The 13,732-nt window shown below is 59.3% G+C and overlaps 2 protein-coding genes across 2 annotated transcripts in view; both read right to left on the reverse strand.

The window, feature by feature from the left end:
• On the reverse strand, nucleotides 1-5,313 carry LOC130147201 (E3 ubiquitin-protein ligase TRIM7-like). Its single transcript, XM_056334027.1, has 7 exons — nucleotides 4,867-5,313; nucleotides 3,555-3,641; nucleotides 2,943-3,173; nucleotides 2,572-2,594; nucleotides 2,145-2,260; nucleotides 1,814-1,846; nucleotides 1-697 (listed from the first exon to the last, which is right to left on the reverse strand). The coding sequence occupies exons 1-7, from the start codon at nucleotides 5,272-5,274 to the stop codon at nucleotides 186-188; spliced, it is 1,410 nt and encodes a 469-aa protein (XP_056190002.1). The 5' UTR covers nucleotides 5,275-5,313; the 3' UTR covers nucleotides 1-185.
• A 4,217-nt stretch (nucleotides 5,314-9,530) lies between these two features.
• LOC130147324 (uncharacterized) overlaps nucleotides 9,531-13,732 on the reverse strand; it is a 40,338-nt gene continuing 36,136 nt past the window's right edge. Inside the window, exons 22-23 of the mRNA XM_056334296.1 lie at nucleotides 13,024-13,278; nucleotides 9,531-11,053 (exon numbers count right to left, since the gene is read on the reverse strand). Coding sequence (XP_056190271.1) covers nucleotides 9,960-11,053; nucleotides 13,024-13,278 — 1,349 coding nt within the window. The 3' untranslated portion in view covers nucleotides 9,531-9,959. The remainder of the gene's footprint in view (nucleotides 11,054-13,023; nucleotides 13,279-13,732) is intronic.

Raw genomic sequence — 13,732 nt, forward strand, 5'->3', positions numbered from 1 at the left:
GGCAGGACAATACATCTTTAATGCTCCAAAGGACTTGGCAGGAGGAGATGCAGCAACGTGCAGAGGGGATCCAGGCCAGGCAGAGCTGCAGCAAGTTTGCAATGCAATGCTATGTCATTCCCACGCCTCTTGCCTGCTCAGCTCGCCAAGGGAACAGGCAGGGGACCGGGAGACATCTGACCCTATCAGGAACACAGCTGGATATAGGTTTCTTGTGACCAGAGCCAAAAATACGGGAAGACCTTCTCAGTGAAGGAGGCCTTGAACTGCAAGATCTCCACCATGTTCTCTGCATTGTAGAAGATCACTTGGCCCTCTTCATAGTCCAGGTGGACCCTGATTCTCCGGGCTTCTTCCATCAGTGCCAGCGGGGAAGGGGGCATGTGGAGTGCCGTGTACTGGCGATCCCAGTCCCGCCGCAGGGCCCAGATCTTCCCCATGGCCATGGTGAGTGAGTCCTTCCTCCGCACAGACTCCACTGCCACCCCTGCAGCCCAGCTGTCCCCATCCCCTACCTCTAGCTCCCAGTAATGCCTCCCAGACGTGAATCCCTGGGAGCCCAGCACGCTAGGGCTGCCTGTGAATCTCTTGGGGTTGTTGGGGAGGTTTTGATGTCTATCTCCCAGCCGCACGGTTCTGCAGTCCTTTGAGAGAGCGAGGTACGGGCTTGCCGTCTCTGGGTCCAGTGTCACCTCCACTAATGCACGACAAGAGAGAAATGTCAGTCCATTGCCTGTTGAGGAACGAACCAGCACCTCTCCCCCCTCTTCTGCGGGACCGGGACATGTCCTGTGAGCACAACAGGCACTCACTCATGCCTGCAGCACCCACAGCCCCCTCGGGCAGCATGGGACACAGGACCCATGGGCAAAGGAACACTCCCTGAAGCAAGAGTAAGCCAGGCTGCGTCCCCATGCACAGGGGACAGCCATGAAGGACTCTGCTAAACTTGCTTCCAAGTCTGCTGGATATTGCTGGCTCTAAGTGTGATGGGGCTGCAGCCAGACTGGGTGTGGAGGAGCAACATATCCCCGTGGGTGTGAGGAGCATTGCCTGCAAGGCAGCAGTGGTGGCAGGCCAGTCCCTGCTCCAGTGACAAGGGGAACAACTGCTCACCAAAGGGAAAATAAGTTCCTAACCCTGCTCCACCGAGTAACCAGGCAATCTCACTGCAGAGCCAGAGCTGCCTGTTCATGAGGGGTGTTCTGCTGCCATCCCGCGGCCATCCCACAAGGCCGCAGAGGTGCCACCCTGCGCAGTGCCACCACCCCAGGTCCTCTGCTAAACCCGCTCCTCCGAGGCCCCAGCTCACAGCAGGGACCACAGCGCAGGGGAACCTGAGGCACACCTATCCTGTGCCTCGGGTCCTTCATCCCAAAAACTGAGAGGGCTGAGACCGGCCTCAGCACAAACGGTGCCTGCAGTGCTGTGGGGACCATGTGGCCCCCAAGCACCTGCAAAAGCATTGCCAATCCATGCCTAAAAGCCTTCTCAAAATGCAAACAGCCCCTCTGCTTAACTAGTCACAGCCTTACACATCACAGCATAAGAATAAAGTCTCCAGGGACAAGGAAGCTGAGGGCCTCGTGCTGTCCCAGCCCTCATTTGGTGTTAAGAGGACAGCATTGCTGGGTGCTGCCTGGCATGGGGACAGGTTTTTACAGCAGGCCAAGTCAAAACAGAGGGCCAAGTTTTAGACAGACCCTGGATTCAGATGTTCTGGTATGAGCCCATCTCTGTGCCGAGGATGTAAGGAAACTCATTCTGGAAAGCTTTTCTCCCTCGTTTGTGCCTATTGGCTCCAGAAACTTACCCCTTTCTCTGTCCATCGTGCTCAGCAGGTTCACTAGAGGAAGGAAAGGAAGATGCATGAGTCTCTCCCCTTGAGGAACCTTTCCTGCTCCCTATCAGGACAGCAAGCCTGATGCAGAGCTCGCTGCCCAGCTCCCACAACCCCATGCTCCAGCAAATCCCATCTTGGAGACAGGCCCTGTCCGGAGCAGGCCTGTGTTGCTCCCAAAGCCCAGGTAGAGGCACCAGGCAGCAAGGACCTCCCGCTGCACCCGAGCCCAAGGGAAGCACAGCATGGAGAGCAGCCCTGACACCGGCTACACAGCAAGCATCACAACGCTTCTTTGCTTTACCTTTGAATTGGGCCACCACACCCATGACCAGCTGGCTCATCTCAAAGAGGTTCTTAACAGTCCTCTCCAGCCCTGGGGAAACCAGCTCCGGCATCGGGGCCTTTGCTGCCTCACAGCTGAGTGGGAAACAACACAGAGGAGCTCTGACCCCAGCAGTCAACAAGCACAATGGGCCAGGAGGGAAACGGGGAAAACACCCTACAGCAACAGATTTCAGGGGGGCTGCATCCCAGCTATTAGCACGGGAACCTCGTCTTAACAGGGGTGCAATGACTGCTGGTTCCAGGTAACATCACATTAAACCCCAAATACCAAGCAGGGCAAAGCCACCTCCCTCCCAGCTGCTGCTGCTCAGCCACCTGCAGTATTTCCAAACCTCTGCCCAAGAGCCGGGCAGGAGGAGAGCGACACTGAGCCTGTTTCATACCTGCTCAGGGTTTTGCCAACATCCTGAAAGAGAGAAAACACCAGGTCAGCTCTGGCACTGCCAAGAACCACGGTCCCCAGGGCAGTGAGTTACAGTCACTCCCCTGCTGCATGAAGCAGAGTGACGGGGACCAGGGGAGTCACACCACTCTCCTGGGGACACTTCAGTGACTCACTCCCCCAAATCCTCGCCTTCCCTCAGCTCACGCGGCAGGCCCAGACTCACACCAGCCACACCACGCACCGTGGTGTCACAGCCTGTCTGCTCCCAGGCACTGGGCTGCACGGGCACTGGGATGCAGAGGGTCCTGGGTGGGTGTCCCCAGCCTCGCCAGGGGGGTCACAGCACCCAGGTGGGTGATGCAGCCTCACCATAAGGAACTCAACCATTGGCTGGTCACGTTTCTTCTCTATCTCTGCAATCAGCGTGTCCAGCAGCGATTTCCTCTCCAAAACACTGGAAACGTATTCGTGGCGCTTCTTGGTGAGGTCCCCATGCACCCCATCGAGCTGGGCCAGCAGGACATCCTCCTGCTCCCGCAGGAACTGCTGCAGCTGCTCAAAGGTGCCTCTCAGCTTCTGCCGCTCCGAGGCCACCTTCTCCTGCAAGGCACCAGCACGGAGACCCCTGAGCCATCCCATCCTCTGGCTGCCTCCACGCAGGCACGGGGACCCAGCACTGCGCAGAGCCGGGCAAGGATCATGGGGAGAAGGGGAAGGGGTTTTGGAGAGGAAAAGCTGGAAGAGTGGAAGGGGGAGGGGGGTGTCAAGTCTGGATGTTGATGGACCCAAGGCGACAGCAGAGTCTGAAGGAGAGCAGGATGGAAAAATGATATATAGGATGGATAGAGAAGGGGAGAGAAAATAGTGTTGTTATGGAAAAGGAGATAAATATAGATGGGGAAAGATGGGGTGCGCCCCTGAAGACGGGTGGGTAAGCAGGCAGGGGGGGCACGGCATGCAGACAGACACAGAAACACATACCAGCAGGTCACAAATTTTCTCTTCTCCTTTGGGTTTAAATTCTTCTTTCTCTTTTTGTAGAAAAACCAGGTTAGTCTGGAGCGTCTCCTGGAGGGGGGGAGGGAACGTATTTGATGATTTTGGGGTGACATCTGCAGGAGATGTCACTGAACAGCCCCTGTGGGGGACACCACCGCTCTGCAGGCTCACCGCAGGGTGGGTGTGCAGCTCAGCACTGTTGGAGACAGCACCCACCTCTCGCAGCACATGTTACAGGCTAGGGAGATCCCCATGCGCAGCTGTTTTGGCCAGAAATATTTCTAGAACAGCTTCATGAGGAAACCCTGAAGTTTGTGGTTTGTTTGTTTTTGTTGTTGTTTTGGTTTGGTTTTTTTTAATTAGGAAAAACAACTTTCGGTATCGGAAGTGGGATCTGTGGGAAGAGGTTTGCAGTGACAGCAGCACTGTGTCTGAGACGCACTCCATAAATTTGCTGGAGTGTTAAATAAAAAAACTTGGGCTCTTCTGAGCCCTGCCCTGTGGCAGAGCAAGCTGCTGCTGGGGGGGGACACCAGCCCACACACAGTGGGGAGACCATGTCCCTGTTCCTGGCTGGGGACATACGTGGCGTTAGGGACCTTGTGGGGCCACAAAGGGGTGAGCAGTAAGAGGGACCTGTGCTCCTGCATGGGCTGCGGGGAGGTGATGGACAGCAGGAGCCACGGGAGCACCAGCAGCCCCAGCTGGGTGGCAGGGATAGAGGACCCTCACCTGTGGTGACAGGGACCCCCAACTACAGCCAGATGGGGACTCCCAGCCAGCAGCTGGATGAGGACCAAAATCCATGGCTGGGAAAGGACCCTAACCTGTGCTCTGAGCGGACCCCAGTCCATAAACTGTGGGGTACCCCTGCCTGTGCTCAGAGGGGACCCCAACCTGTGCTGGAGGGGTCCCCAGATCTCTGCCAGTGAAGGGACCCCTGCCTGTGTACAGAGAGGACCCTGAAATGTGCCTGGAAGGCCCCCCAGCCCATGCCCAGAGGTGACCCTGACCTGTGTGCCCTGAAGGGACCCCAGCCCATACCAGGGAAGAGACTTCAGCCCCTGTCTGGGAGGGACCCTCCACCCATACCAGGGAAGGGACTCAGCCCCGGCCCATACAGGGGAAGGGACCAGCCTCTCATTGGGGAGGACCCCAGCCCCTTGTTCAGGGGCACCCCACGCCCTGTCTGGGGAAAGGCCCGCTGCCCCTCTCCGGGAGGGACCCCAGCCCGTACCAGGGAAGGGACCGGCCCCTGCCCCGGGACCCCCGTCCCCCGGGGGCTCCCCCCTACCCGGAGCAGCGGGGCGGCCTCCTCGGCGGGGCGGGCGCGGTGGTGGCGGTGCGGGGAGCCCTCCCGGCACAGGGAGCACAGCGGGGTGCGGCAGCTCTCGCAGAAGAGCCCCAGGGTCTCGCCGTGCGCCGGGCAGCGGGGCCGCCGCGCCTCGTCCCCCAGCGCCTCGGCCAGCTCGGCCACTGCGCGCAGCGCGCGGTTGGGCCGCAGCGAGCCCGGCGCCACGGGGGCGCGGCACTGCGGGCAGGCGGCGGGACGCGGCGGCGACCCCAGCACGGCCGCCAGGCAGGGCCCGCAGAAACTGTGGCCGCACTCGGTGACGAGGGGCTGGGAGAAGAGCTCCAGGCACACAGGGCAGGTAGCCTCGGCCTGCAGCGCCTCGCCCAGCGCCAGCACTGCCCGCGCCATGCCCCAGCCAGCGCTTCCCGGAAAAGGCGCGGGGCGCCGGGCGGCCGCCGGGGGGCGGAGCGGGGCGGGGGCGGAGCTGCGGGCGGGGGCGGGGCGTGTGCCCGTGCGTGGGGTGGGCGCGTCTGTGCACATGGGGGACGCGTGTGTGTGCGGATGTGTGCGTGCGTGTGTGTGTGTGTGCACATGGGGGAGTGTGCATGCGTGTCTGTGCAGAGGGATCTATATGCATGCCCGTGTGCTGGTGTGTGCATGCGTGTCTGTGCACGTGGGGCTGTGTGTGTGCCTGTGTGTGGATGTGTGCACGCATGTCTGTGCACATGGGGGAGTGTGTATGTGAGTCTTTGTACATGGATGCCTGTGCATGTCTATCTGCGGATGTGTGTGCATGCATATGTTCACATGTCTGTGCATGTCTGTCTGTGCATGCATATCTGTCCACATGGACGTATGTGTGCATGCGTATCTATGCATATGGGGTGTGTGTATAGGTGTGCCTGTGCACTTCTATGTGCATAGCTGTGCATATATGTTGGCATGTGAATATATGTGTGGAGTCATGTGCATGCATGTGTGCAAGTCTACTTGCGAGTGAATGTGTGTATGCATATGGGCCTTTACATTGGTGTGTGCTTGTGTGTATATGTTGGCATACGTGTATATGTGTATTTGCATGCATGCATCTACATGTGCGTATGTGTATGTGTGTGAATATGTGTGTTGGCACATGTATGTCAGTGCATATCTTTGTGCATATATGTGTGCATGCATGTGCATATGTGTAGCCATGTGTGTTGGGGTGCGAGTGTGTGTGCATACTTGTGTGCCTTTGCATTGGCATGTGCATGCATGTATGTATGTGTATGCATCTGTCTGCACATGGATGTACATATATATGTATGCACATGCAGATCTGTGTGTACATGTATCTGTGCATGTGTGTTGGCACGTGTGTGTATATCTGTGCTGGTGTGCTTGTGTGTTGACACGTGGGTGGGTATGAGTCTGCATATTTGTGTGTGCAAGAACGTGTGTGCCTGTGTACCAATGCGCTGTGCACATGTCTGTTCCCCAGCACAGTTGTAGTCTGCCTGGGCTGTGAGCCGGCATGCTGCAGCACACTGCTGCCAGCCACCTCGGCTGCTCTGGCCACTTAAATCAATTGAATCATTTACAACATATGTACAACATACACATGCCAGGAGCGCTGGGCAGCTTTGCCCCAGCTCGGGCCATGGCAGGTGGGTGGGAGCTCTGAGCTCCTTCCCTGGGCCTCGGAGCTGCTTCCTGGCCGCGGGGCTGGTGGTTAATGCAGTTGAAGGGATTGGGTCAGCGCGGCAGCTGTGACACACAGGAGCCGAGTGTCATCGGGTCCTCGAGCCACTTCCCAGGCCCACTGCCCGCTGCCAGCCCCCTGCAACAGGGAGATCCCACCAAACTGAGGGGCTGCCCTGGCACCGGGCATCCAGCTTCCATCCTGCGCCCCACGGCTGCTGCTGGCTCTCCACATCCCTCCTGTACTCTCACCCCAGCCCCAAAGCACCCGGGGGGTAGTGGTGATGCTTAGTGATGAGAAGAGGGTCTTCGGGAGCCCCTCGAACCCCCTCGTCTCCTGCAGACTGTGGGGGCATGTCCCCTCTGTGCTGCAGCACCTGCAGGTGCTGGGTGCCCAGAATCAGCCCCCTCCCATGTTCAGCTGCCACCCTGGTGTGCTGCCAGCCTGGGCCCAAGGAGCCACCCTGGCATTTCTGGGGACACTGCGCACCACTGGCACGTTGATGGCAGCCAGGCAGTAAGGCAGGCAAAGAACCCCGCTCCCCAGGTGGTTAGTGCCCTGCCATAAGCCCCTGCCACCCTGCTGCCTGCTTTCCTGCCATGGCAGGTCCCCGAACTCCGTCCCAGCCACTGTGGAGGCACTGGCACGATGCTTTCAGCCCTGGTCCACCGTCACTGTAGTGTTCTGGGGTGACAGCCCGGTTTCCCCGCTCAGTCAGAGCCCCTGAGCTGCATCCAGCCCCCCAGCACCCTGGGCCAGGGAGGGCCAGATAAGAGTGACTGAGCCAGGGACATGAGCACTCGCAGTCGGTCCTGCGGGCCAGTGCCATTAACCCCGACAGCTGAGCAGTGGTTTAGCCGAGGACCGTGCAGCACCCAGCACACCCCAAACAAACCTGCCTGCAATTAAGTGGAGGGTGCTGATAACCCGCAGACAACTCAGAGGGCAGCAAGGCTGCTCGCAGCATGTGCCACCACCAAATCTGTGCCCTGCAGCACTGCTACCTCTGTGGTTTTTTTGGTGCCACTGCCACCCCGAGCTCAGCACCTGTGATGGCTGTCATCCTCCCCAGCGTGGGAGGTGTGGCTGCAGATGGCCTGTTGACATTCTCACCGCTGAAGGTCACCTGGATGTTGTTAAATCCTGGCAGTGTCCACAACGCCACTACGTGCGTGCACAGCAGGTGAGGAGCAGCACGACCAGAGAGCAGCTGCTGTGTGAGGCCCAGTGACGCCGAGCAGAGCACGGGCACTGCCAGCCCGGCCATGCTGTGGTGAGGAGGGGGCTGCCTGTCCCCGGGGCTCCCCAGGCAGGTCCCAGCACCGCAGAGGGGCTTGTATGGGCACCTAAGTGCCTGCTTTGCCAAAAAGAAAAAAGCTGAATCCATCCATTTTTAGGAAGAAAAAAGGACAGTGCTGGGTCCGTGGCACTGCCAGCGTGATGACCATCAGCTGCTGAGAACCAGAGTCAGTTCTGTTTTTAATTTCTTTACTCCCCCTAACTGCATTCAGTTCTGAGGAGGGGGATGCAGGGAGGCTGCCAAGGGGCACAGGGCAGCCAGCTGGGCTCCACCACCTCCCTCCAGGGACATCAGCCCCATCACAGCATGTTTAACACACCTGGGACAGTACTGTGACCTGAAACCCCAACCTGCCGCAGGGCGCTTCGGGCACCACCCGGCAGCGGGAACACAGTAACCTCAGCCGGAGCCTGCTCTGGCATCCCTGAAATGCTCCCCTCCACGGTGGTGACCAGCTGGCAGCTCTTGGCACCTCTGCTGCCCTTGGGCACGTTCTAGCACAGAAGAGGCTGTAAATTACAAATTTAGGAGAGGTTCATACGCACGGAAGGTTCTGGAGCGAGACCTTTGGTTCTGCAAAGGCATTAACAGGTCCCAACAACTTATCCCATCATCGCTCTGTTTATTGATGCCACTGTTCAACATGAGATCTGACACCACCTTCCCCACGGCACCCACCCACCAGGAGCCCGGTGGGCACCAGGGAGCTGGTGTCACTGCTTCGGCCACGGCCCTCTGGGTGCCGCTCACCCAGCCACAGCCCAGCTACAGGAGCTGTGACGAGGACAACGAGACCATGGAGAACCAAGCCGCTGGAGCTAGGAGCTCAAACCAACAGCGAGGAGACTCACCCGCGTCCCACCCACCGTGACTATAGCCACAGCCGTGTGGCAAGTGGCCCTGGCAGCGAGTGCCTGGGAGCCAGGAGGTCTCCTGCAGGCAGCCCTGAGCTGGCTGGGGCTCTTCTCGGAGCCAGCCTGGGACCTGCTCCTCCATCTGGGGCAGGAATCCCCCTGCTCCTGCTGCTGAGGAGCGCGCAGTCAACGCCACCGGCAAGGACGAGGGCAACCTGCACGCCGCAGCATGTTTCAAAGAGCAGAAGAGCAGTTAAACACGTCAAGGTCTTGTGCACAGGTACATTGTGACCCCATAGCACCCCACGGCAAGACCCACATCTACAAACCGCTCCTGCGTCCCGTGGTGGCTGGTGATGCCTTCGGTGCAGCTCTCATGGTGGCGGCAGGGCCAGCTGCCCAGGGTCGCCGCTCACCGGAGAGGCGTCTGCCACTGTGGAAGGATTAAAGCGCTAGAAATGAATGTTTGGAGGAGCCTTGCTGATGGGGTCCTACCAGAAAAAGGTTCTTTTACTGCAACTAGTATTTTATTCTATTGTATAATTCAGGAGTGCATCACAGCCCCAAGAGCCGGGCAAGCACCTATCAGCACTTCAAATCTAGACACATGGAGAATTTCCTCATCATCTGGATCTATTTATTACTCACCTCCCCCTGGCTGGGAGCTCCTTGTCGCCACGCACTGCTGAGCGGCTGTCACGTCCAGCCCGGAAAGCTGGGACGAGGCAGCGCCTCTGCAGAGCTCCTGGACAAAAGTGACTGTGCCAGTATCAGCCTACAGAGCATTTAAAAAAAAAAATTTAAAAAAAAATATCTTGGCGATCCTAAGTTTGCTTATCAAATAAGAAGTTCCTCCACATTTATTAAAAAAACCAAACAGTAGATTTAAAAAGCAGTTAAGAGTCCTACTCCGGCAAAACACCCTGTACAGGTTTCTTTTGTTGTTGGTTTGTTTGCTTTTTTTCTGATGGTGAAGATTCCCCCTAAATCAGCTGCTTCTGTTAATTTTATATATATATAATCTTTTAATTTTGCCGCGCGTTGCTTGCTTTAATTAATTAATTTATTTCCAAACAGCCTAGCTGTCTCCACCAGACCAGCAGCGCTACCACACAAAGCTTCCTTGATGTCCATGCCCTGAGCCGGGGGGGTGGGGAGAGATGGAGGGAGGGTGGGAGAGATGAGTGGAGGAGAAGGAGGTGGAGGAGGATGAGGAGGGATGGAGGGAGGGGAGGGAGGGGAAGCCGTTCGCAGCCCCTCACTCTCCCATGTGCGTCCTCAGGTGGTACTTGAGGGACTGCTTGTAGCGGAAGCACTTGGTGCACTCGGTACAGGGGTAGGGCCGCTCGCCGGTGTGCGCCCGCTGGTGCTCCAGGAGGTGATGCTTCTGGGTGAAGTTCTTGCCGCACTCGGTGCAGTGGTAGGGCCGCTCGCCCGTGTGGATGCGCTGGTGCTCCAGGAGATGGTGCTTGCGGATGAAACCCTTCCCACAGACGGCGCAGGCGTGCGGGCGCTCCCGGGTGTGGATGCGGTAATGGTTGGTGAGCTTGGACTTCTCGCTGAAGGTCTTCTCGCACTGGCTGCACTGGTAGGGCCGCTCGCCGGTGTGAGTCCGCTGGTGCCGCAGGAGGTGGGAGGGCCGGGTGAAGTTCTTCCCACACTGGGGGCAGAGGAAGGCCATCTCGCTCTTGCCGGCGTGGATCCTCTGGTGCATGATGAGGCTGATCTGCAAGCGGAAGCTCCTCCGGCACTCGCCACAGGTGAAGGGCCGCTCCCCGACGTGGGTGATCTGGTGTTTGCTGAGGCTCGACTTGTGGCTGAAGCTGCTCTCACACTCGGAGCACTTGTAGGGCTTCCCTGGAGGTGGGGGCCGCGCCTGGGGCTTGAGGCCATGCTCAGGGCGCCGGGGGACCCCCACGCCCCGGCGCGTGTGGCTGCGCTGGTGCAGCAGGAACTGCTGCTTGTTGCGGAAGCTAAGGTCGCAGTCGTGGCACTCATAGGGCCCTTCCTTGAGGTGGTTGCGCTGGTGGATCATGAAGTTGATCTTGAGCATGAAGCTCTTCCCACACTCGGGGCAGATGTAGGGTCTCTCCCTCGTCCGGTTCCGCTGCTGGGCGATGGCCGGCTTCATCTCCCCGGAGTCCCTCTCGCAGGCGGGGGGCTTCCCCACGCGGGCAGCTGCCAGGCTCCTGGGCTGCGTTTTGGAGCTGCACTGCGCCTCACAGCCCAGCCCGGCCTCGTGGCTGGGAAACGCTGGTGGCTCGGTCCTGCCCGAGAACATGGTGCACGGCTCCAGGGTGTCAGGGTCGTCGTCCTCCTCCTCCTCCTCTGTCTTGATCACGATCCCATCCTCTGAGGGGGAAAACCGGAACAGCATTAGGGTCACCGGGTGGGACGAGGCAGTCTTTTACACACCTGGGGGTCGACACAGAAACATTTGCATGGGCTTCTGCAGCTGTGCGCACTATGCCTGACCAGCCAGCTGCAGTCCGGAGCCCTGTGCCCCGGCATGGGCCACATCCTCCCGCAGCAGCGAGGCCAGCCTGTGCGCTGCCCAGCAGGGAGGACGGACAAACCGCCTCCTGGACAGGCTCCTTCCGAGGGGGTGGCGAGACCTGCCTGCCAAAAGGTTTTGTAATTTCACCATGCTACGAGACGGAGAAGGATAAAAGTGCCATCGGTTTGCGAGGACTCCAGCAGCCAAATGATTTTGGAGCAGCTCCATCTGCTGCCCTTGGGCTGGCCTACAACAACGCGCCCCACCGCCGGCACTGCTTGATGGAAGCACAACACAGGGCTGCCGGCCCCCAGCTCCGCTCCCGAGACAGTGCGCCCAGCCTGGTACTGTCCCCTTCCTCCAGCCTCGCAGCAGCGGGGCACGGGGAGAGACCCCCCTCCCTCCCAGAGGCAAACAGCGGTGGGATGGGTGGCCGCACCTCAGGCCCCTCCTTGTGTTGCAGATGCCGGGGGTGACCTGGTGTGTGTGTTTGGTGAGACCGGCCCTACTGGGAACGCGCGCAGCAGGACGCGCAGCCACCGTGCCCCGAGGTAAGGCCCATGGTGGATCCCTCACACGTCACCCCACACTGGACTTTGAGCCAGGCCTATGTACTTTTCTAGGAAGAGCAGCCACACTTTCCCAAGAAGAGGCAGCTGACTGGAACGGGATGGATCACAGCCACAACCCTCTCCCCTCCGATGGAGGGTTCAGTGGGGAAACCCCACGTTCCCAGTCCTCCTCTGCACCTCCACAGCAAGGAGCTTCCCTTATGCAGACACATGGGCTATCGCCGCTCGAGCGCTGGCTGCCAGCACCTGCACTCAGTGGGAGCATCGCTGCTGCTCCTGCTCAGCCCTGCCAGCCGCGGCCCCACACATCAGCAGAGGTGCTGGCTCTTGGATGAGCATCGGCTCCAGCCCCGCCGGTGGCTTGGCTGGTTTCCTTTAGAAAACTGTGAGGAGACCACAGAATCTATGAGTCGGAGTTGGGGAAGACCTCAAGAGCCCAGCTCTATCCTTCTCAGTTAGTGTTACGCCATCGCAAAGCCATCAGAAGGCAGGGAACCCAAGGAGGCCAACAGCCCGTCTCCCTGCCTTCCCGCCTGTGCCCTCTGAGCACATCCGTAGGGCCTGTCCCATACCTGCCACCCAACTGGCAGCCTCCCACTCATGAAGCACCCGGTGCCATCTTCTCATCTCTCCACTAAAGAACCTCACTTTTCCCCTTTCTTCCTGGCAGCTCGCACGCCACAGACCTCTGGCCACCCTCCTTCCCATCCTCCAGACCTGCCCGCAGACGCCCACACTGGTCAGCGTGCAGGACTGCGCACACTCCTCCAGCAGTCTCCAGTGTGTAAGTGCCTGAGTGGCTTACACCATTCCTCTGCATGGCTAACACCAGGGCAGGAGTCCTCAACTGACATCCTGCCCTCTGCAACAGCGGGATTTTGGCAGCAGGCGCTCACTGGGGCTCTCACAAAATGCTGCCCGAGACACATCCTCCCCCAGTCTCCACGTGTAACAAGGCCTTTTCCCACCCACCCAGGACTGTGTCACTGCTCACTCCACTCTGGAGCAGTCAGGTGCCCGCAGAGACCACGCTCTGGTGTCCACCACACACGTGCTGCCTCCTCCTCCCAGCCCCAGCTCTGACTGCAGCTGCTTGTGAGGTTGCCACAGCCAGAAACTTCCCTTCTGGTGCTGGTTCTGGGGGCATTTAGCCCTTCTTTTTCGTCCAACCCATTGCCCACTTTTGCCTGGATCCACCACAGCCCCTCCTGGGCCTCCTGTCCCCCCAACACGCCACATGCCGTGCATCTCACCTGTGCAGCTCCCGTGGTGAACGATGACTCTCTGGATCTCATTGAAGTCAGCTACATACTCAGACGAGTCACCCAGGCTGGTCCCTGGGAGGTCCCTCGGAGGGGAGACGGAGCCGTAGGGGCTCTCGCAGGCTGCCTCCTCGTCCGGACTCTGGAAGCTCCCCTCCGACTGCCCTGACATCCCATGCAGCTCCGGGTTCTCAGGGCTGTCCTCAGGAAGGAGCTCCTCCGTTTTGATCACAACCCTTATACCAGCTGCAGCAAAGACAGATTCCCACCCACCATCATTCCTGGGAGCCAGGATGAAGGAAGCGCTCACAGCAATCCCCGCCGGCTCCCCGCAGCCCCGCTCTGGCTGCTGATCCCACAGAGGGGTTTTGTTCGCTCGGCCAGTTCCTCCCTCCCTTCAGCCCCTGCCCTTCAGCCGCCCCTGCCACACTCCTGCCTCTCTCCTGGGATCCCCCATAGCACAGGGGACTTGCTGCACCTGGCCTGGGGACTCAGCGCCGGTAGTTCAGCACCCATCGGCCACCCCACATCCCCTGGCTGGCAGCTCCCTGCGGGCAGATTATTTTTCTCTTCCCGTTGGCCTCAAGATCCTCAACTTAAAAGATCCTTGTGACCAAAAGCACAGGCGGGGGGCGGACCCCATGCCCACAGCTCAGGGCCAGAGACCAGCAGTGGAGCTGACAGCATCTCTTCTAGAAGA

The sequence above is a fragment of the Falco biarmicus genome, chromosome 4 (assembly GCF_023638135.1).
Source record: "Falco biarmicus isolate bFalBia1 chromosome 4, bFalBia1.pri, whole genome shotgun sequence".
Classification (NCBI taxonomy): Eukaryota; Metazoa; Chordata; class Aves; order Falconiformes; family Falconidae; genus Falco; species Falco biarmicus.